This window comes from Scyliorhinus canicula, chromosome 16 (genome assembly GCF_902713615.1).
Source record: "Scyliorhinus canicula chromosome 16, sScyCan1.1, whole genome shotgun sequence".
NCBI lineage: Eukaryota > Metazoa > Chordata > Chondrichthyes > Carcharhiniformes > Scyliorhinidae > Scyliorhinus > Scyliorhinus canicula.
In genome coordinates this window covers 91,804,697-91,829,283 of record NC_052161.1, presented here as the reverse complement: position 1 = coordinate 91,829,283, position 24,587 = coordinate 91,804,697, and the positions used below count along the sequence as shown (strand labels likewise).

Here is a 24,587-nt window from a genome sequence, read left to right as displayed (position 1 = left end):
TAAGGATGACATCTGGGCAATAGTAAGGGATGACATCGGTGCTATGGAGGATAAGGTTGAATCCATTTGGGTGGAAATCAGGAATAGTAAGGCGAAAAAGTCACTGATAGGAGTAGTCTATCGGCCACCAAAGAGTAACGTTATGGTGGGGCAGGCAATAAACAAAGAAATAACTGATGCATGTAGAAATGGTACAGCAGTTTTCATGGGGGATTTTAATCTACATGTCGATTGGTTTAACCAGGTCGGTCAAGGCAACCTTGAGGAGGAGTTTATAGAATGTATCCGCGATAGTTTCCTAGAACAGTATGTAATGGAACCTACGAGGGAACAAGCGGTCCTAGATCTTGTCCTGTGTAATGAGACAGGATTGATTCATGATCTCATAGTTAGGGATCCTCTCGGAAGGAGCGATCACAATATGGTGGAATTTAAAATACAGATGGAGGGTGAGAAAGTAAAATCAAATACTAGTGTTTTGTGTTTAAACAAAGGAGATTACAAGGGGATGAGAGAAGAACTAGCTAAGGTAGACTGGGAGCTAAGACTTTATGGTGGAACAGTTGAGGAACAGTGGAGAACCTTCCAAGCGATTTTTCACAGTGCTCAGCAAAGGTTTATACCAACAAAAAGGAAGGACGGTAGAAAGAGGGAAAATCGACCGTGGATATCTAAGGAAATAACGGAGAGTATCAAATTGAAAGAAAAAGCATATAAAGTGGCAAAGATTGCTGGGAGATTAGAGGACTGGGAAATCTTTAGGGGGCAGCAGAAAGCTACTAAAAAAGCTATAAAGAAGAGTAAGATAGAGTATGAGAGTAAACTTGCTCAGAATATAAAAACAGACAGTTAAAGCTTTTACAAATATATAAAACAAAAAAGAGTGGCTGAGGTAAATATTGGTCCTTTAGAGAAGGGAGTTTTAATAATGGGAAATGAGGAAATGGCTGAGGAACTGAACAGGTTTTTTGGGTCGGTCTTCACAGTGGAAGACAAATAACATGCCAGCGACTGATAGAAATGAGGCTATGACAGGTGAGGACCTTGAGAGGATTGTTATCACTAAGGAGGTAGTGATGGGCAAGCTAATGGGGCTAATGGGGTAGACAAGTCTCCTGGCCCTGATGGAATGCATCCCAGAGTGCTAAAAGAGATGGCTAAGGAAATTGCAGATGCACTAGTGATAATTTACCGAAATTCACTAGACTCTGGGGTGGTCCCGGTGGATTGGAAATTAGCAAACGTGACGCCACTGTTTAAAAAAGGAGGTAGGCAGAAAGCAGGAAATTATAGGCCAGTGAGCTTAACTTCGGTAGTAGGGAAGATGCTGAAATCTATCATCAAGGAAGAAATAGCGAGGCATCTGGATAGAAATTGTCCCATTGGGCAGACGCAGCATGGGTTCGTAAAGGGCAGGTCATGCCTAACTAATTTAGTGGAATTCTTTGAGGACATTACCAGTGCAGTAGATAATGGGGAGCCGATGGATGTGGTATATCTGGATTTCCAGAAAGCTTTTGACAAAGTGCCACACAAAAGGTTGCTGCATGAGATAAAGATGCATGGCATTAAGGGTAAAGTAGTAGCATGGATAGAGGATTGGTTAATTAATAGAAAGCAAAGAGTGGGGATTAATGGGTGTTTCTCTGGTTGGCAATCAGTAGCTAGTGGTGTCCCTCAGGGATCAATGTTGGGCCCACAAATTTTCATAATTTACATGGATGATTTGGAGTTGGGGACCAAGTGCAATGTGTCCAAGTTTGCAGACAACATGAAGATGAGTGGTAAAGGAAGAAGTGCAGTGGATACCAGAGGTCTGCAGAGAGATTTGGACAGTTTAAGAGAATGAGCTAGTTCGGGCAGATGGAATACAATGTTGACAAATGTGAGGTTATCCATTTTGGTAGGAATAACAGCAAACGGGATTATTATTTAAACGATAAAATATTAAAGCATGGCGCTGTTCAGAGAGACTTGGGTGTGCTAGTGCATGAGTCACAGAAGGTTGGTTTACAGGTGCAACAGGTGATTAAGAAGGCAAATGGAATGTTGTCCTTCATTGCTAGAGGGATAGAGTTTAAGACTAGGGAGGTTATGTTGAAATTGTATAAGGTGTTAGTGAGGCCACACCTGGAGTATTGTGTTCAGTTTTGGTCTCCTTACTTGAGAAAGGACGTACTGGCGCTGGAGGGTATGCAGAGGAGATTCACTAGGTTAATCCCAGAGCTGAAGGGGTTGGATTATGAGGAGAGGTTGAGTAGACTGGGACTGTACTCATTGGAATTTAGAAGGATGAGGGGGGATCTTATAGAAACATTTAAAATTATGAAGGGAATAGATAGGATAGATGCAGGCAGGTTGTTTCCACTGGCGGGTGAAAGCAGGGGACATAGCCTCAAAATAAGGGGAAGTAGATTTAGGACTGAGTTTAGGAGGAACTTCTTCACCCAAAGGGTTGTGAATCTATGGAATTCCTTGCCCAGTGAAGCAGTTGAGGCTCCTTCATTACATGTTTTTAAGGTAAAGATAGATAGTTTTTTGAAGAATAAAGGGATTAAGGGTTATGGTGTTCGGGCCGGAAAGTGGAGCTGAGTCCACAAAAGATCAGCCATGATCTCACTGAATGGCGGAGCAGGCTCGAGGGGCCAGATGGCCTACTCCTGCTCCTAGTTCTTATGTTCTTACTCCACACAGACAGTAAATACCGTCAACAATTGTTCGCGAAAAAATAATATATATCTTCATAAAATATGTCATGGGTTAAAAGCAGCACATGGGGCGTGGAATAACGGTATGCAAATTGTTGAACCAGCCAGAAACCTTAAACATGCACTCAGGATAATTTAATCATTTTACAGGACATTATAGTCATGAGAAGACCCCATCTTGTCTGCAAGAGATCCATTGTTCGACCCAGAGCAGGGAACACAAACCCATTAACACCTTATCAAGGCATCTCTACTGATTAGATTGTATTGTGTGAAATTAATTGATGATGTCAATGCTTATCTGTAACTGTGAGCAAACTTGAAATATATGCATGAAAATCCCTTTAAATTGCAGAACAGATTCGCAGCTTCTGTTCTCCTGTTGTGCACACAGCCATTTTTCGAATAAACAAAATTTTACCAACACCACGCGGTCGCAGACGGACTCTTGAGTATTTCTTCCCCCCGACACTCATCATTAGCAGGCCTGTCCCGGTATTCTCCAGACCTCCGCCAGGAGGAATTACCGATGCCAAGTTTCACTTGTCGTTTTAAAAATCGGAAACAGGCACCATGGTTGATGATGGAGTGAGACGAGGTAGGACATGCAGAACCGCGATCTTGCTGCAAACCCCAATGACCGCCCTCCGTGGCCCGTGGTTGCAGAGTGGCACCAACCGTATGGGTGCCTTTCACCTCCTGCAGACAATGGTTATCGGAATCCAACCAGGAATGGTGGCCTTCATCCTGGTCACCACAACCCTGGGGGAGGCTGTAAGAGCTGGAGCTGCTCTGAGGACCCTGCAGCAGCGGAGCCTGCCCAGAGGAACAGGAAGCAGCCTGAGGGTGGAGAGTCGGCCGCCCAACAGGCTGAGAAGGAGGTGGGAAGGAGGCACCGGATCAATCATCATGTGTACCAGCAGTGCATGTCATTTGAGGACATACCGAACTGGGCATGCTGTCAAAGACTCCAGCTGAGCAGGGGACAGTGCAACATATCTACTGGATTATGATGCGCCTGGCACCACGGGGATATCGGAGAGGACACCCGCTTCCGGTGGCCGCCAAGGTGATGGCTGCACTGAACATTTATGCCACATGGTCCTTCCAGCTGCTGAGTTGGGCCCTGCCTTGGATCTCGCAGACCTCATTGCACAGTTGCATATCGCACAGATGCGTGTCACGGAAGTCCTATAGGCACAACATATCAGTTTCAATGTGGCCGAGCCTACCAGGATGACTGGGCAACAGAGTTCACCATCATCGGCGAGATGCAGCAGATCCAGAAGGTGATTGACAGGACGCATGTTGCCCTTCGAGCACCGTCCCATGACAGGCCAGTGTTCACAAACTGGAAGGGGTTCCACTCGATGAACGTGCAGCTGTTGTGTGACCATGAGATGCACATCACGCACGTCCGTGCCCGATACCCGGGCAGTGTGCATGATGCCTTCATCCTGGCACACATGACGATTCCTGACATCTTCGAGGCGCACCCACGGCTGAGAGGTTGGCTCCTGGGTGGCAGGTGTTATCCATTGTGGTCGTGGGCTGATGACGCCTATCCAGAGGCCACAGACTAATGCGGAGACCTGACACAATGACACCCATGCCACGAGCAGAGGTGTGATCGAGCAGTGCTTCGGCATCCTGAAAATGCGGTTCAGATGTCTGGACAGCTCTGCAGGTATAACGCTAGGAAGGTCTCCCACATCATGGTGGCCTGCTGCATCCTCCACAACATTGTGCAGCAGAGGGGCGAGGATATGAGACAGGGCATGGATGGGCAAGACATGGGGCCCGGGCAGGGACAGGAGGCCGCACAACGTTTGTGCCTGGACTGGTGAGCATGGGATGCTCTGATCACCTCCAGGTTCACCAACTAGGGCGACTGACCAGCAGCGTGGACATCCCGTTCCCCACCAACCTCAGCTGACCAACCCCTCCCATGACAACTCTGCCTGTGCCGGCACACCCCCCTTGCACACCCCTCCGTGATTCCTACCTGCCTCTTTATGGGGTGCCAGCCCCGGGTGGGCAGTAGCAGCAGAACTGGTCCATGGGGTGGAGGATGATGACCCGCTCTGCAATGGGCTCTGGTACACTGCGTTGGTTAACAATTCCTGACCCCTGCCCACGGTGGCACTTTCCACCATCCACCTGGGTGATCCCTGCATGCGAGCCGGCCATTTCATCACACGGTCCCACAGAACACGGAGCTGGGGACGGTGGAGAGGGGATGAGGGGTTATGGAGTGGGGAGAGATAGGTGTGGAGCACCGGGGCAGTGAGCACTGGCTGAACTGGACTCCCTTGCCAAAGCCCACCTCCAAGGTCCATACATCTGCCCATTGACCCCAGCCCAGCCCATCCCTCAGACCCTCCTGCCAGAGCACTGAGACAGGTTGAAATGTTGTGAACGGGTTTTAATTGTGAAAAGGTGAAGATTTTTGCACAGGTTTGTGCCCGAGCCCCTATCACTGTTTGCTGCACTCATGCCAACATAATTGGTGTCTACCTTTCTGGCCTTAGGGACCTTAACGCTACATCTAAGTGGATCTCCAGCGGTACATCAGGAGCGGAGGCGGCCTGCCCTGCGACCTGTTGGCGGTGTCTTCTCGGGAGACCGGGCCTGGATTGGCCCAGCTGCTGCTCGGGTGTCCCAGCTGGCATGGTGCCACCCTGCTCTGCTCGCTTCCCATCAGATGCACCAGGGACAGGAGGGGGACGGAGTCCAAAGTGTTGTGGTGTCCCGGCACATCCCCACGGGATTCACCGGCATGGGCCCCATCACCTCCTCCTCCCCAGGGGTGCCCGAAGGCCCCCGGATTATTCCTTAGGATGGGTGTGCGACTGGAGCTAACGCCTGAAGCTCCCCTACCAGCTGGCACTGCCAGTCCTGGAGGCCGGCTGCCGTCTCGGCCAGGGTCTCAATGCTCACGGCCATGGAGCACAGGGAGTGGACCACCTTCCTCTGGGATTTTACCACATCACCCAGTGACTGTGCCACCACCCTCTGTGTCTGTGCCACATCAGACGGTGACTGTGCCATCTGCTTCTGGGTGTTTATTCCTAATGTAAAATTATTAGGGTTATAGATAGGGTGAACAGTTGGACGGTTTTTCCCAGGGCGGAAATGACAATTACAAGGAGGCACAGGTACAAGGTGAGGGGGGAAAGTTTCAATGGAGATGTGGGGGGACGTTTTTACATAGAGGGTGGTGGTGGCCTGGAATGCACTGACAAGTGAGGTGATTGAAGAAGATACGTTAACGACCTTTCAGACTTATCTGGATAGGCACATGAACAGACTGGATATAGGATACAGGAGGTTGGTCTAGATAGGACGTGATCGGCGCAGGCTTGGAGGGCCAAAGGGCCTGTTCCTGTGCTGTATTGTTCTTTGTTCTTTGACTGTGCCACATCAGACAGTGACTGTGTCATCTCCCTCTGGGACTGTGCCACATCAGCCACTACCCTCTGTGACTGGCTCAGGTCAGATATCACCTTATTCCTGGGTGTTTATTCTCTGTATTTATTCCTGGGTGTTTATTCTCTGTATTTATTCCTGGGTGTTTATTCCTGCATGTTTATTCTGGGTATTTATTCTCAATGTTGATTCCTGGGTGTTTATTTCTGAGTGTCTATTCTGATTGGTTATTCCTGGGTGTTTTTACCTGGGTTTTATTCCTGGGGTTATTCTGGGTGTTTATTCTGGGTGTTTATTTCTGGGTGTTTATTATGGGTATTTATTCCTGAGTATTTCTTCCTGGGTGTTTATTCTGGGTGTATGTTCTTGATGTTTCTTTCCTGGATGTTTCTTCCTGGGTGTTTATTCTTGGGTGTTCATTCCTGGGTGTTCATTCCTGGGTGTCCATTCCTGGATGTTCATTCCTGGGTGTTTATTCTGGGTGTTTATTCCTGGGTGTTTATTCTGGGTGTTTATTCCTAGGGTTTATTCCAGGTGTTTTGTTCCTGGGTGTTTACTTTTGCTATTTATTCTCGTTGTTTATTCCTCTGTGTTTATGCTGGTTATTTATTCCTGGGTGTTTATTCTGGGTGTATGTTCTTGATGTTTCTTTCCTGGGTGTTTATTCTGGGTGTTTATTCAGCGTATTTATTCCTGGGTGCTTATTCTGGGTGTTTATTATGGTTGTTTATTCCTGTTTGTTTATTCTGCAGATTTATTCAGGGTGTTTATTCTTGATGTTCATTCTGGGTATTTAGTCTGGGTGGTTATTGTGGGTGTTTATTTTGGGGGTTTAATTCCTGGAGGTTTATTCTGGGTGTGAAATCTGGGTGTTTATGCTGGGTGTTTATTCTGGGGTGGTTTTATTCTAGAAGTTATTCTGGGTGTTCAATCTGGGTATTTAATCTGGGGATTTATTCTGTGGGTTTATTCCTGGGTGTTTATTCCTGGGTGCTTAATCTCGGTATTTATTCTGGCATCTTATTTCTTTGTGTTTTTTCTAGGTATTTATTCTGAGTGTTTATTCCTGGGTGTTTATTCATGGACAATTATTCAGGGTGTTTATTGTGGGTGTTTATTCACCTCTCTCTCTCCTCTCCAGTAACACAGTGGTTAGCACTGTTGCTTCACTGCACCAGGGACCCAGGTTCGATTCTCGGCTTGGGTCACTATGCGGAGTCTGCACGTTCTCCCCGTGTCTGCGTGGGTTTCCTCCGGGTGCTCCGGTTTCCTCCCACAGTCCAAAGATGGGCAGGTTCGGTGGATTGGTCACGCTAAATTGTCCCATAGAGCCCAAAAGCTAGGTGAGATTGCTGGGTTACGGATATAGGGTGGAGGTGTTGGCTTATGTATGGTGCTCTTTCAGGGGCCGGTGTAAACTCGATGGGCTGAATGGCCTCTTTCTGCACTGTAAATTCCATGATCAATGATCTACATTTCCTCTCTCTGTTTATCTTACAGATGACTGGGATGAATATGGTGATTGAGCTGTTCGGAGACCGTGTAAATCAATTTACAAATAAAACCCCGGTCAGTATCAAGTGATTTACTCCTGTTCTCACTCCATCTTCCTTGTTCTCCTCCTCTCCAAGACTTTCTCTTCTGCTTTCTTTCTCTGCCTCTCAGCCACACTACCTCCTTCACTCCCTCCCTCCGGCAACCTCACTCTCTCTCTCTCACCCACATTCATCCCATCTTGAGCCTGTCACTCAGAAACAAGAGGAGATTCATTCAGCCTCTCTTGAGCTTGTTACACAGAAACAGGAGGAGGCCATTCAGCCCCTCACAAACCTGATAGATCGGATCAGGAGGAGACCCATTCAGCCCCTCTCAAATCTGTTACACAGGAACAGGCGGTGGCTCATTCAGCCCTTCTGGAGTCTATTACATAGGAACAGGAGGGGGACCATTTCGCCCCTCTTGAGCCTGACAACAGGAACATGAAGAGGCCCACTCAGCCCTTTTCCAGCCTGTTACACAGTACCAGACAGAAGCTTATTCAGTCCCTCTTGAGCCTGTTACACAGGCCCCTTCAGCCCAGACTCTGTGAATTGTCCTCCGATCAGCTTCACTGTTTATATACCCAGCTCTTTTATCTTCTGTGCAGGTGGACCATCCAACTCAGCCACTGCTGGATACAAACTCCTGGAGATTGAATGATGGAGGCTCCGATCACAGATTAATTCTCACAGTAAACGTGTTGCATAATGAAGCCTGTGTGTCTGCCTCTCAATCTCTCTCTCTCCCATCCACTCAACTCACTAATCCCCAGCTCCATTGGCCTGGTCTTCAGACCCAAGGGATTGGGTGGGTGAGTGGGAATATGGTGGAAGTTCAAGGAAATCGGTGGTGGGGGGAGTCACATGTTGGGATTTTGATCTAGATAGATTGTTAAAGGTGGGTGTCTCTGTAATAGGGGGCGGCATTCTCCCCTACCCGGCGTGACGGAGGGTCCCGGAGTAGGTGAATGGCGCCAAGCACTCAGGGGTCGCACCTCCCCAAAGGTGGGGAATTCTCCCCACCTCTGGGGGCCAGCCCCGCGCCGGTACGGTTGCGACCAGAAGACCGGCGCAAAAAACTGGCGCCCCCGGCAGCGGGGCTGGCCGAAAGGCTTTCGCCGGTCCGCGCATGCGCCGGCAGTGACGTCAGCGGCAACTCAAAGAACCTGCTCATTCATCTCCCCCTGCCCCAGCCCGACATCACTCCAACAAACCACAAAAATTCAGAACAGGAACATCTCCTCCAGAGTTCAATGTCCTCATTCTCCTGTCAGTTCACTGTCTCTGACAAACTCCATTACCTCCTCTGGCATCCCAAAGTGGAGCTCCCCTACATTTGTATGTAAACTACAACACGCCGGGTGCAGCATACCAAACTTCACCCCCTTCTTAAAGAGGGCCACCTTCACCTTGTTGAAGCTTGCTCTCCTTTTGGCCAGCTCCGCACCCAGATCCTGATAAATGCGCAGCTCACTACTTTCCCAGGTGCAGTGCCTCGTCTGCCTGGCCCACCTCAAAATCCGTTCCTTGTCCAAGAACCGGTGCAGGCTTACCACCATCACCCTCGGTCCCCTGGCTCATTCCCCTGCAGCTTCCTCATTCGTACCCGTGCACCCGGTCCACTTCCAGGGGCTGAGCAAATGTCCCTTCGCCCAGCAGCTTCCGTGCCACATATGCGCCGGCGTCCGCTCCCTCACTGCTCTCTGACAGGCCCACGATCCTTAAATTCTGCCTGCACGATCGATGATCAAAATCCTCCACTTTATCCTGCAGCCTCCTTCATTGATCTTGCATAAACCACATCGCCGCAGCCATCGGGGCAAGCTGCCCCTCGTGCTCCCGCCACCGCCTCCTCAACCTTCTGGGTCACCTGGCCCTGGGCTCCAACCTTGCCTCCAGGAGGTCAATCCCTGCCTTTATCGGGTCCACCACCCTAGTAAGGTCCTCCAAGTTCTTCTTCCTCTGCTGGGCAAATTTCTCATGGTGGAAGCCTACTAGCTGCTTCGTCAATGACTGGGCGGGTAGGATCGGACCCTGACCCTCCACCATCTTCCCCTGTGTTGCAGGCACCACACCAGTTTTCAGCCATTGTTCCCTCCTTTTTCGACCACTTCTGGTCCACGAATCCATACACCAGCGGGGCATTTTCAACTTCCAGCCCTCCTGCACCTTTTACAATCTCTCAGCCCCACCGTTAGCCAGGGTAAAGGTCCAAAATGTCCATCACGAATGGGAACTACCAAATGCGCGACCACTCACACCATGGCCGCCACCCGAAGTCAAGCCTCATCCCCAAGAGTTGATTGTGCATTTTTTTTCACGGTGATGTAGGTGTCACTGACTCGGCCCAGCATATGAAAATGAAATGAAATGAAAAATGAAAATGAAATGAAAGGAAAATCGCTTATTGTCACGAGTAGGCTTCAATGAAGTTACTGTGAAAAGCCCCTAGTCACCACATTCCAGCGCCTGTTCGAGGAGGCTGGTACGGGAATTGAACCGTGCTGCTGGCCTGCCTTGGTCTGCTTTAAAAGCCAGCGATTTAGCCCAGTGTGCTAAACCAGCCCGCATATATACCAAACCAGCCCGCATATAAACCAACCAGCATATATTGCCCAACTCTAATTGCCCCTCGAGAAGTTGGTGCTCAGCCACCATCTTGAACATTCTGCAGTCCGTATGGTGTATGTACACCCACAGCAGTGTTAGGGAGGGAGTTCCAGGATTCTCACCCAGCGACAGTGAAGGAACGGCCGATTATAGTTGCAAGTTTGCAAAGTTGCAAGGGGCTGTTTAGCTCACAGGGCTAATCGCTGGCTTTGAAAGCAGACCAAGGCAAGCCAGCAGCACGGTTCGATTCCCGTAACAGCCTCCCCGAACAGGCGCCGGAATGTGGCGACTAGGGGCTTTTCACAGTAACTTCATTGAAGCCTACTCGTGACAATAAGCAATTTTCATTTCATTCAAGTCAGAATGGTGAGTGACTTGGAGGGGAACTTGCAGGTGGCGGTGTTCCCCATGTGTCTGCTGCCCCTTGTCCTTCTCGATGGGTTTGGAAGGAACTGTTGAAGGAGCCTTGTTTGAGGCATTGCAGTGCATCTTGGAGATGGTACGCACAGCTGCCACTGTGCATCCATCGGTGGTGGAAGGAGTGAATGTTTGTGCTTAGCATGTCGATCAAGTGGGGCCGTTTTGCCCTGGATGGTGTCGAGCTTCCTGAATGTTGTTGGGAGCGGCAGTCATCCAAGCAAGTGGAGAGTATTCCATCAAACTCCTGACTTGTGGATTGTAGATGGTGGACCGGCTTTGGGTAAAGTCCATAGGTGAGCTACTCTCCACAGGATTCCCAGCCTCTGACCTGCTCTTGTAGTCACTGTATTTATCTGATTGTGTCCCAATTCAGTTTCTGGTCAATGCTAACCCCCAGAATGTTGACAGTGGGGGATCCAGTGGGTGGTAATTCCAAAGAATGTATTGTATCCATGGATATCTGCACCCCCATGCCCCTAGTATAAATCAATGAACCACAAGGGCAAAGAAGTGGCAGATGGAATACAATTTGGAGAAGTGTGAGGTTATGCACTTTAAAAGGAGGAATGGAGGCATAGACTATTTTCTCAATGGGGAAATGCTTAGGAAATCAGAAGCACAAAGGGACTTGGGAGTTCTTGTTCAAGATTCGCTTAAGGTGAACGTGTAGGTTCAGTCGGCAGTTAGGAAGGCAAATGTAATGTCGGCATTCGGATTGAGAGGACTAGAATACAAGACCAGAGATGTGCTTCTGAGGCTGTACAAGGCTCTGGTCAGACCCCATTTGGAGTTTTGTGAGCAACTGTGGGCCCCGTATCTAAGGCAGGATGTGGTGGCCTTGGAAAGGGTCCAGAGGAAGTTCAGAAGAATTATCCCTGGAATGAAGAACTTGGCATATGAGGAATGGTTGCCGACTCTGGGTCTGTACTCATTGGAGTTTAGAAGGATGAGGGGGGATCTTATTGAAACTTACAGAACACTGCGAGGCCTGGATAAAGCGGACGTGGAGAGGATGTTTCCACTTGAAGGAAAAGCTAGAACCAGAGGGGACAATCTCAGACTAAAGGGACGATCCTTGAAAACTGAGATGAGAAGCAATTTCTTCAGCCAGAGGGTGGCGAATCTGTGGAACTCATTGCCGCAGAAAGCTGTGGAGGCCAAATCACTGAGTGTCTTTAAGACAGAGATAGATAGGTTCTTGATTAATAAGGGGATCAGGGCTTTGGGGAGAATGGGGATGATAAAAATATTACTCAACGGTTGAATGACGGAGCAGACTTGATGGGCCAAATGGCCTAATTCTGATCCTATGTCTTATGGTCTTATGGAGTGTGTTTACTCGATCTGATTGTTTTGTCTTGATATTATAACAATATGACATGGTGGTAGCGGCGTTCAAACAGCTCAGAAGCAAGGTTGAGCACAGATACAACCTGGTGAACAGGCTTAGATGATGCTCCGCAACATGAGTCAATCCTCAACATTCGGTCTGAGCATAATGTCGGAGAGTGTTGAGAATGTAGGTGCGCTGACTGCACAGAAAAGATTTGGTGACCTCAGCGGTGGAGCCATGTGCACCGTCTTCAACCTATCACAGCCAAACTCAATCTGGATCACATGACGCAATTCCCTTCTATTGATGTCATGCTGCAACCCCTTCGAGGTCCAATCCGACAATTATCAGTGAAACTATGTTGCAAATCACTCTACACCTGGAGCAAGAGACTTCTGTTTGCACTTCTCCCAGACAACCTGTCTGAATCCTGGTTGTAGAAATACGGGAATAGCCGGATACCTGTCCGGATCCTGCTTTGATAGACAACACTCGCTTATAAAAATAGAATGTGCGGCAAGGGTAAGGGAATGAGCAGCAGGACTCCAAGATCAACTGAAACACTCTTTAATATATAAAGTTGAACAGAAAAGTTGGACAGAAAAACCAAGACCAATAACAACGAAATAGACACAAAGCAAATACGATAATGATTCAAAATAATGCGAGCATCTACCTTAAAATTAATCCAATAGACTTAACCCAATTTAATTTTTTTCCTGCGATTTTAGCCCTGATTGGTTTTTACACATACTCATACCCTGGAAGGTAGTTCTTTCATTCGCTGATGATCCCGTACCACGGGACACACGTTGGTGCTAACGTGTCGTCTATTCCATAGCTGGGCTTCTCATTCCTTTAACAGAAGCTCCTCAGTTTGACCCAATTCCCCAGAACTCTCTACCTCTCTGAGCTAAGTTACTGGATTAAACAGACAGGCCGGATGGCTGCAGCCTCCAGGCCAGGCTAGTTTCTCTTCAAGAAAATTAGAAACAACCAAACACACCAATGTAAAGCATAGTTCCATTCCTAGGCAAATCTTTCTCCATATCAACCTCAGAACTGTCTGGCTTCGAAGAGCCTCTCAGCTGGGTCAGAGGTTCAAGCACACCTCAGAAACAAGCGAAACCAAACTGAAAGAGCACAACCCCACAAGGTGGCACAGTGGCTACACCATTGGGCTAGTAATCCAGAGGCTCAGGCAAAACCTCTGGCAACAGGGGTTCGAATCCCATGGCAGATGGTGCTATTTAAATTCAATTAAATATCTGCTCTCTAAAGCTAGTCTCTGTGATGGTGACCGTGAAAACCCATCTTGTTCACTAATGTTCTTTAGGGAAGGAAATCTGCCAGCCTTACTGGGTCTGGCCTACACGTGACTCCAGACTTGCAGCAATGTGCTTGGTTCCTAACCCAGCCCCATAGTCCAAGGGCACTTTGGGATGGGCAACAAATTCTGGATGTGCCCCAGGAAGGAATAAAAATAAATGTCAAACCAAAACCAAAACATAACCCTGAAAATAACCCACAAGAGAGACAGTTCTAACAAGCCAGAAATGCCTGTTAATTTCGCCATCTTGGAAGGTCAGCCCTTGTGCAAACAAATGCTAATAAGCTAGATTTTAAAGCATTATTCTCAGTAATTAATAAAAACATAAAGTTCTTCTAACGATTAGCATGAAGACGCCCCAAAACAGAGACAATTACAATCCAACCCAGCAGCCAAACGATGATATCTTAGCAGAAACAGAAACACTGGGAGTGCATTCACACACAGGGAGCTCACATACCCAACTGCCCTGGTTTATTCTGGCCGGTTTGTATATGTACATACATACATAAAAATGGGTTCTGGGACAGGGGTAAAGGCGGATTAGGGGGTGTTGGGAGGAGACAGAAGTATTGAAAAATGGGAGCAAGGGAGTGGGAGATTGAGTGGGGGGTGGGAGACAAGAATGGTGGGGGATGGGAGAGGAGGATGGGGGCATGGAGCGGGTGACATAAATGGTGGGGGGAGGGTCAACAATTCCCCTTGAACACTTGACATTTGCAATCTCTAAGTGTCAAGAAGTTTCAAGAAAGTTCCAGGAGATGGGTTTGGGCTGATGTGTAGCTGATGGCCCCCCTCGCACTCTGCGTATTACCGAATCCCAACACTCAGAACAGCAGGTTCCCAGTCTGGGAGATCCTGTAACAAATGGTGACGACTGGACATGGATGAGAGGCATGTGGAGTCAGCCGGGGAGGGGTGGGGGAACAGCAATTGACTGCCAGAGACAGGGAAATCACCCAAAGACAGCACCAGGAACCGTGTAAATGCAGACATTTTTCACACAAAAAACACAAACAGACAAAGCTGAATGCTGAGAAAGATTGGAACATTGACAAATTAAACATCTGTCTCTTCAACTGAGGAACTGAACACAGGGCTAGAGAGAGAGAGAAAACACACTGGGGAACTAAGGGATATAGAGAGAGGACACTGGGGAACAGAGGGATAAAGAAAGAGGACACACTGGGGAACGGATACAAAGCAGGACACACTGGGAAGAGAGGGATACTGAGAGCGGTCACACTGGGAAGAGAGGGATACTGAGAGAGGTCACGCTGGGAAGAGAGGGATACTGAGAGAGGTCACACTGGGAAGAGAGGGATACTGAGAGAGGTCACGCTGGGAAGAGAGGGATACTGAGAGAGGTCACGCTGGGAAGAGGGATACTGAGAGAGGTCACACTGGGAAGAGAGGGATACTGAGAGAGGTCACGCTGGGAAGAGAGGGATACTGAGAGAGATCACGCTGGGAAGAGAGGGATACTGAGAGAGGTCACGCTGGGAAGAGGAATACTGAGAGAGGTCACGCTGGGAAGAGAGGAATAATGAGAGAGGTCACGCTGGGAAGAGAGGGATAATGAGAGAGGTCACGCTGGGAAGAGAGGAATACTGAGAGAGGTCACACTGGGAAGAGGGATACTGAGAGAGGTCACGCTGGGAAGAGAGGGATACTGAGAGAGGTCACGCTGGGAAAAGGGATACTGAGAGAGGTCACGCTGGGAAGAGAGGGATACTGAGAGAGGTCACGCTGGGAAGAGAGGGATACTGAGAGAGGTCACGCTGGGAAGAGAGGGATACTGAGAGAGGTCACGCTGGGAAGAGAGGGATACTGAGAGAGGTCACGCTGGGAAGAGGAATACTGAGAGAGGTCACGCTGGGAAGAGAGGAATACTGAGAGAGGTCACGCTGGGAAGAGAGGGATACTGAGAGAGGTCACGCTGGGAAGAGAGGAATACTGAGAGAGGTCACACTGGGAAGAGAGGGATACTGAGAGAGGTCACGCTGGAAAGAGAGGGATACTGAGAGAGGTCACGCTGGGAAAAGGGATACTGAGAGAGGTCACGCTGGGAAGAGAGGGATACTGAGAGAGGTCACGCTGGGAAGAGAGGGATACTGAGAGAGGTCACACTGGGAAGAGGGATACTGAGAGAGGTCACGCTGGGAAGAGAGGGATACTGAGAGAGGTCACGCTGGGAAGAGAGGGATACTGAGAGAGGTCACACTGGGAAGAGGGATACTGAGAGAGATCACACTGGGAAGAGAGGAATACTGAGAGAGGTCACACTGGGAAGAGAGGAATACTGAGAGAGGTCACACTGGGAAGAGGGATACTGAGAGATGTCACACTGGGAAGAGAGGAATACTGAGAGAGGTCACACTGGGAAGAGGGATACTGAGAGAGGTCACACTGGGAAGAGAGGAATACTGAGAGAGGTCACACTGGGAAGAGAGGAATACTGAGAGAGGTCACACTGGGAAGAGGGGTACTGAGAGAGGTCACACTGGGAAGAGAGGGATACTGAGAGAGGTCACACTGGGAAGAGAGGGATACTGAGAGAGGTCACACTGGGAAGAGAGGGACACAGAGAGGTCACGCTGGGAATAGAGGGATACTGAGAGAGGTCACGCTGGGAAGAGGGATACTGAGAGAGGTCACACTGGGAAGAGAGGGATACTGAGAGAGGTCACACTGGGAAGAGAGGGATACTGAGAGAGGTCACGCTGGGAAGAGAGGGATACTGAGAGAGGTCACGCTGGGAAGAGAGGGATACTGAGAGGCCACACTGGGAAGAGAGGGATACTGAGAGGTCACGCTGGGAAGAGAGGGATACTGAGAGAGGTCACGCTGGGAAGAGGAATACTGAGGCAGGTCACACTGGGAAGAGAGGGATACTGAGAGAGGTCACACTGGGAAGAGAGGGATACTGAGAGAGGTCACACTGGGAAGAGGGATACTGAGAGAGGTCACACTGGGAAGAGAGGAATACTGAGAGAGGTCACATTGGGAAGAGAGGAATACTGAGAGAGGTCACACTGGGAAGAGGGATACTGAGAGATGTCACACTGGGAAGAGAGGAATACTGAGAGAGGTCACACTGGGAATAGGGATACTGAGAGAGGTCACACTGGGAAGAGAGGAATACTGAGAGAGGTCACACTGGGAAGAGAGGAATACTGAGAGAGGTCACACTGGGAAGAGAGGGATACTGAGAGAGGTCACGCTGGGAAGAGAGGAATACTGAGAGAGGTCACACTGGGAAGAGAGGGATACTGAGAGAGGTCACGCTGGGAAGAGAGGGATACTGAGAGAGGTCACGCTGGGAAAAGGGATACTGAGAGAGGTCACGCTGGGAAGAGAGGGATACTGAGAGAGGTCACGCTGGGAAGAGAGGGATACTGAGAGAGGTCACGCTGGGAAGTGAGGAATACTGAGAGAGGTCACGCTGGGAAGAGGAATACTGAGAGAGGTCACGCTGGGAAGAGAGGGATACTGAGAGAGGTCACGCTGGGAAAAGGGATACTGAGAGAGGTCACGCTGGGAAGAGAGGGATACTGAGAGAGGTCACGCTGGGAAGAGGAATACTGAGGCAGGTCACACTGGGAAGAGAGGGATACTGAGAGAGGTCACACTGGGAAGAGAGGGATACTGAGAGAGGTCACACTGGGAAGAGGGATACTGAGAGAGGTCACACTGGGAAGAGAGGAATACTGAGAGAGGTCACATTGGGAAGAGAGGAATACTGAGAGAGGTCACACTGGGAAGAGGGATACTGAGAGATGTCACACTGGGAAGAGAGGAATACTGAGAGAGGTCACACTGGGAATAGGGATACTGAGAGAGGTCACACTGGGAAGAGAGGAATACTGAGAGAGGTCACACTGGGAAGAGAGGAATACTGAGAGAGGTCACTGGGAAGAGAGGGATACTGAGAGAGGTCACGCTGGGAAGAGAGGAATACTGAGAGATGTCACACTGGGAAGAGAGGGATACTGAGAGAGGTCACGCTGGGAAAAGGGATACTGAGAGAGGTCACGCTGGGAAGAGAGGGATACTGAGAGAGGTCACGCTGGGAAGAGAGGGATACTGAGAGAGGTCACGCTGGGAAGTGAGGAATACTGAGAGAGGTCACACTGGGAAGAGGAATACTGAGAGAGGTCACGCTGGGAAGAGAGGGATACTGAGAGAGGTCACGCTGGGAAAAGGGATACTGAGAGAGGTCACGCTGGGAAGAGAGGGATACTGAGAGAGGTCACACTGGGAAGAGGGATACTGAGAGAGGTCACGCTGGGAAGAGAGGGATACTGAGAGAGGTCACACTGGGAAAAGGGATACTGAGAGAGGTCACATTGGGAAGGGAGGGATACTGAGAGAGGTCACGCTGGGAAGAGAGGGATACTGAGAGAGGTCACGCTGGGAAGAGAGGGATACTGATGAGGTCACGCTGGGAAGAGGAATACTGAGAGAGGTCACACTGGGAAGAGGGGGATACTGAGAGAGGTCACACTGGGAAGAGAGGGATACTGAGAGAGGTCACACTGGGAAGAGGGATACTGAGAGAGGTCACACTGGGAAGAGAGGAATACTGAGAGAGGTCACACTGGGAAGAGAGGAATACTGAGAGAGGTCACACTGGGAAGAGGGATACTGAGAGAGGTCACACTGGGAAGAGTAGGATACTGAGAGAGGTCATGCTGGGAAAAGGGATACTGAGAGAGGTCACGCTGGGAAGAGAGGGATACTGAAGAGGTCACGCTGGGAAGAGAGGAATACTGAGAGAGGTCACGCTGGGAAGAGGAATACTGAGGGAGGTCACACTGGGAAGAGAGGGATACTGAGAGACGTCACACTGGGAAGAGAGGGATACTGAGAGAGGTCACACTGGGAAAAGGGATACTGAGAGAGGTCACACTGGGAAGAGAGGAATACTGAGAGAGGTCACACTGGGAATTGAGGAATACTGAAAGAGGTCACACTGGGAAGAGGGATACTGAGAGATGTCACACTGGGAAGAGAGGAATACTGAGAGAGGTCACACTGGGAAGAGGGATACTGAGAGAGGTCACACTGGGAAGAGTGGAATACTGAGAGAGGTCATGCTGGGAAAAGGGATACTGAGAGAGGTCACGCTGGGAAGAGAGGGATACTGGGAGAGGTCACGCTGGGAAGAGAGGGATACTGAGAGAGGTCACACTGGGAAGAGAGGGATACTGAGAGAGGTCACGCTGGGAAGAGAGGGATACTGAGAGAGGTCACGCTGGGAAGAGAGGGATACTGAGAGAGGTCACGCTGGGAAGAGGAATACTGAGAGAGGTCACGCTGGGAAGAGAGGAATACTGAGAGAGGTCACGCTGGGAAGAGAGGGATACTGAGAGAGGTCACGCTGGGAAGAGAGGAATACTGAGAGAGGTCACACTGGGAAGAGAGGGATACTGAGAGAGGTCACGCTGGGAAGAGAGGGATACTGAGAGAGGTCACGCTGGGAAAAGGGATACTGAGAGAGGTCACGCTGGGAAGAGAGGGATACTGAGAGAGGTCACACTGGGAAGAGAGGGATACTGAGAGAGGTCACGCTGGGAAGAGAGGGATACTGAGAGAGGTCACACTGGGAAAAGGGATACTGAGAGAGGTCACATTGGGAAGAGAGGGATACTGAGAGAGATCACGCTGGGAAGAGAGGGATACTGAGAGAGGTCACACTGGGAAGAGAGTGATACTGAGAGAGGTCACGCTGGGAAGAGAGGGATACTGAGAGAGGTCACGCTGGGAAGAGGAATACTGAGAGAGGTCACACTGGGAAGAGGGATACTGAGAGAGGTCACACTGGGAAGAGAGGAATACTGAGAGAGGTCACACTGGGAAGAGAGGAATACTGAGAGAGGTCACACTGGGAAGAGGGATACTGAGAGAGGTCACACTGGGAAGAGAGGGATACTGAGAGAGGTCACGCTGGGAAGAGAGGGATACTGAAGAGGTCACGCTGGGAAGAGAGGAATACTGAGAGAGGTCACGCTGGGAAGAGACGGATACTGAGAGAGGTCACACTGGGAAGAGAGGGATACTGAGAGGTCACACTGGGAAGAGAGGGATACTGAGAGAGGTCACGCTGGGAAGAGGAATACTGAGGGAGGTCACACTGGGAAGAGAGGGATACTGAGAGAGGTCACACTGGGAAGAGAGGGATACTGAGAGAGGTCACACTGGGAAGAGGGATACTGAGAGAGATCACACTGGGAAGAGAGGAATACTGAGAGAGGTCACACTGGGAAGAGAGGAATACTGAGAGAGGTCACACTGGGAAGAGGGATACTGAGAGATGTCACACTGGGAAGAGAGGAATACTGAGAGAGGTCACACTGGGAAGAGGGATACTGAGAGAGGTCACACTGGGAAGAGAGGAATACTGAGAGAGGTCACACTGGGAAGAGAGGAATACTGAGAGAGGTCACACTGGGAAGAGGGGTACTGAGAGAGGTCACACTGGGAAGAGAGGGATACTGAGAGAGGTCACACTGGGAAGAGAGGGATACTGAGAGAGGTCACACTGGGAAGAGAGGGACACAGAGAGGTCACGCTGGGAAGAGAGGGATACTGAGAGAGGTCACGCTGGGAAGAGGGATACTGAGAGAGGTCACACTGGGAAGAGAGGGATACTGAGAGAGGTCACACTGGGAAGAGAGAGATACTGAGAGAGGTCACGCTGGGAAGAGAGGGATACTGAGAGAGGTCACGCTGGGAAGAGAGGAATACTGAGAGAGGTCACGCTGGGAAGAGGGATACTGAGAGAGGTCAAACTGGGAAGAGAGGGATACTGAGAGATGTCACACTGGGAAAAGGGATACTGAGAGAGGTCACGCTGGGAAGAGGGATACTGAGAGAGGTCACGCTGGGAAGAGAGGAATACTGAGAGAGGTCACACTGGGAATAGAGGGATACTGAGAGAGGTCACACTGGGAAGAGAGGGATACTGAGAGAGGTCACGCTGGGAAGAGAGGGATACTGAGAGAGGTCACGCTGGGAAGAGAGGGATACTGAGAGAGGTCACGCTGGGAAGAGGGATACTGAGAGAGGTCACACTGGGAAGAGAGGGATACTGAGAGAGGTCACACTGGGAAAAGGGATACTGAGAGAGGTCACACTGGGAAGAGAGGGAAACAGGTCACACGGGGAAGAGAGGGATACTGAGAGAGGTCACGCTGGGAAGAGAGGGATACTGAGAGAGGTCACGCTGGCAAGAGAGGGTTACTGAGAGAGGTCACGCTGGGAAGAGAGGGATACTGAGAGGTCACACTGAGAAGAGAGGAATACTGAGAGAGGTCACACTGGGAAGAGAGGGATACTGAGAGAGGTCACGCTGGGAAGAGAGGGATACTGAGAGGTCACACTGGGAAAAGGGATACTGAGAGAGGTCACACTGGGAAGAGTGGGAAACAGGTCACAGTGGGAAGAGAGGGATAAAGAGAGAAGACACACGGGGGATAAGAGGGTTAGAGAGAAAGGACATACTCGAGAACCGAGAGAAATAGAGAGGGACACTGGGGACACAGGGATAGACAGAGCGGCTACACTTTGGAACAGAAGGAGAATGAGAAATGACACACTGGCAAACGGAGGAATAGATCGAGAGGTCACTCTGGAAAACAAGGATTGAGAGAGATGACACACTGAGGAACTGAGGGATAAGTGTAGAGGTCACTCTGGGGAACAGGAATAGTGTGAGGCATACTGGGAAACAAAGGGATAGAAAGAGAGAACACATTGGGGAACAGAGGTATAGAGAGAGAGAGGACACTGGGGAATAGAGGGATATAGAGAGAGGAGACATGAGAAACCAGAGGGATAGAGAGAGAACTGACATTGGGGAACAGAGAGAAAAACAGAGATGACACATTGGCAAACACAATATTTCAGAGAGTACACACTGGAACAAAGGTACATAGAGAGAGGACATATTGGAGAACAGAGGAATGGGGAGAGAGGGGACACTGGAGAACAAATAGAGAGAGATGAAACACTTGGGATAGAGCGACATATCACTGAAGAATAGAGTGTATAGAGAAAGGACAAATGAGAAGAGAGGGATATAGAGAGGTCAGATTTGAGAACAGGGATATAGAGAGAGGACGGACTGGGGAAAAGGGATATATAGAGAGGACAGACTGGTGAATAGAGTAATTATCGAGCGAGGATACACTGGGGAATCGAGGGATAGAGGAGACATTGGGGAACAGAGGGATTTGGAGAGAGGATACAGTGGGGAACAATATCTCCTCTCTCTAGATGCCTCTGTTCCCCTGTGTGTCCTCTCTCTATACCCCATTGATACCCAGTGTGTCTCCTGTTTTTCTCACTGTTCCCCAGTGTCTCCTCTCTCTCTCTATTCCCCAGTGTGTCCTCGCTCTATAATCCCTCTGTTCACCAGTCTGTCCTCTCTATATATCCCTCTTTTCCCCATGCAAATATAGAGACAGGATAATAGGGGAGGGGTGGGGAATGTTAGACTGTCCTGAGCATTTCATTTTGTGTCCCAGACTCTTCAGGAACAAAATTTCTCAAATTCTGCAGCTTGGATAAGGGGCAGAGACTTTTTCCTCACAGATAAACAGGAATATAGAGGAATATATAAAGCGGACACAATGGGGAAACGGATATGGAGAGAGGACACATTTGGGGAACAGAAGGATTTAGAGAGAGGTCACTGGTGAACAGAGGGATAGAAAGTGAGGTCACTGGGGATAAAGGTGTCATAATATGCACCCATGCACATCATGAGGTAAAGACAGGCAGTGACAGACACCCAGGTTAGCCAATCAACATACAGGACAGAACACAACCAATCACCAGACAGAACACAGAACACTCCTACTATAAAACACACAAAGCATCAGCACTCTGCCTCTTTCCACTGGTGACAACAGTAGTGACAGTCAGGGTGCATATATCAGTTAGTACCTTCTACATGTGGCTCAGCTAGTCTGGTCTAGTTAGCTAGAATTAGCACACTTAGAGTAGTAGACTGTCAACTCACAGAAAGCTGTGTGCAATATTATAGAAGTTCAATAAATCGTATTGAACCAACGTCTAAGTTTGGTGTCTGCTTTCCAGTCCAACTGCATCCAGTTGCAGTCCGTGTTACCCCAGGGTTAAAACACGACAAAAGGGACATAGAGAGAGGGGACGCTGGAGAACAGAGGGATGGCGAGACAGGACACACTGGAAAACAAACCAAGAGAGAGGACACACTGTGGAACAGGGGAATAGAGAAAGAGGACACACTGGGAACAGGAATAGAGAGAGAGGACACACTGTGGAACAGAGGAATAGAGAGAAAGGACACTGTGGAACAGAGGAATGGAGAGAGAGGACACACTGTGGAACAGAGGAATGGAGAGAGAGGACACACTGTGGAACAGAGGAATTGAGAGAGAGGACACACTGAGAACAGAGGGATAGAGAGAGAGGACACACTGTGGAACAGAGGAATGGAGAGAGAGGACACACTGAGAACAGAGGGACAGAGAGAGAGAACACACAGGAGACCAGAAGGTTGGAGAGACAGGGCACACTGGAGAACAGAGGGACAGAGAGAGAGAACACACTGAGCAACAGGGGGATAGAGAGAGGACACACTGGGGAACAAAGGGATATAGAGAGAGAACCCACTGGGGAACAGGATAATATAGAGGGAGGATCATGGGGGAGGGGTGGGGAACGTTAGACCATCCTGAGCATTTCATTTTGTGTCCCAGACTCTTCAGGAACAACATTTCTCAAATTCAGCAGCTTGGATAGGGGCAGAGACTTTTTCTCACAGATAAACGGGAAGTGATCCGAACAACCGACATCATTCCAGCCAAAAGTCTTTCCGTCTTTTGTTAAGATTGAGGCACAATCTTCTTTGTTCTTCCAATTGTCCGGTTGGCCATAATACCATGAAGCAAACCTCAGGAACATGGGAAAAATAATATCAATTAAAATCCTGCAAAATTCACTCACAGAATGGAAGAAATTCTGACAGACTTGGATCAAATCCAAAATAATTGCATTGCACCACTCTCCCCATTGCCCTTTATCAATCCCAAACTAATCCCACTGTCCCGCTCTCTCCCCATGTCCCTGTATCAAACCCAAAATAATCCTAATCCCTCACTCTCTCTCCATAGCCCGGTACCGACCTAAAACTAATCTTACTGTCCACGTCTCTCCTTAGCCCTGTATCAATTTGATGGAAGCACAGAATCCCTGCAGTGCAGAAGAAAGCCCTTGAGACCTTCGAGTCTGCAACTGACCCTCTGAAAGAGCGTCTGACCCAGGCCCACTCTCATGACCTATTCCCGTAACCCCACCTAACCTTTGGAAACTAAGGCAATTTAACATGGACAATCCACTTAACTTGCACATGTTGTGGGAGGAAACAGGAGCACTTGGAGGAAACCCACGCAGATACAGGGAGAATGTGCAAACTCCAGACAGTCACCCAAGGCTGTAAGGCAGCAGTGCTAACCACTGTGCCACCACGCCGTCCTCAAACTAATCTCAAACTAATCCCACTGCCACAATCTCTGTAACACTATATCAATCCCAAATTAATCCAACTGCCAAATATTTCCCTATAACCCTGTATTAATCCCAAACAAATCCAACTCCCCCACTCTCTCCAATAGCCCTGTGTCAATCCCAAACTAATCCCACTCTCTCCCCATAGCCCTGTATCAATCCCAAACTGAACCCACTGCCCCACTTTCTCCCCATAGAACTGTATCAATCCAGCTAATCCCATTGCCGCATATCTTTCCCTATAAACCTATATCAATCCAAATTAATCCCACTGTCCCACTCTCTCCCCTTAGCCCTGTACCAATCCCAAACTAATCCCACTGCACCCCTCTCTCCCTATGGCCCTGAATCAAACCCAAACTAATCCCACTGCCCCACTCTCTCCACAGCCCCGTATCAATCTCAAACTCATCCGACTGTCGAAATATCTCCCCATAGAAATGTATCAATCCTCAAACTCATTCCACTGCCCAACTCTCTCCCCACAGACCTGTATCAATCCAAACTAATCTCATTGCCCCACTCTCTCCCCAAAGCCCAACACCAATCCGAAACTAATCCCATTGCCCCACTCTCCCCAAAGTCCGATACCAATCCCAAACTAATCTCATTGCCCCACTCTCTCTCCACAGACCTGTATCAACCCAAATGAATCCCGTTGC

General features: G+C 49.3%; 1 protein-coding gene across 1 annotated transcript in view; it reads left to right on the top strand.

The window, feature by feature from the left end:
- Positions 1-8,388, top strand: part of LOC119950861 (alpha-2-macroglobulin-like) — a 117,924-nt gene extending 109,536 nt beyond the window's left edge. The window contains exons 7-8 of the mRNA XM_038773721.1: positions 7,638-7,706; positions 8,284-8,388. Of these exons, the coding sequence (XP_038629649.1) occupies positions 7,638-7,663 (26 nt within the window). The 3' untranslated portion in view covers positions 7,664-7,706; positions 8,284-8,388. The remainder of the gene's footprint in view (positions 1-7,637; positions 7,707-8,283) is intronic.
- The last annotated feature ends 16,199 nt before the right edge of the window (positions 8,389-24,587 follow it).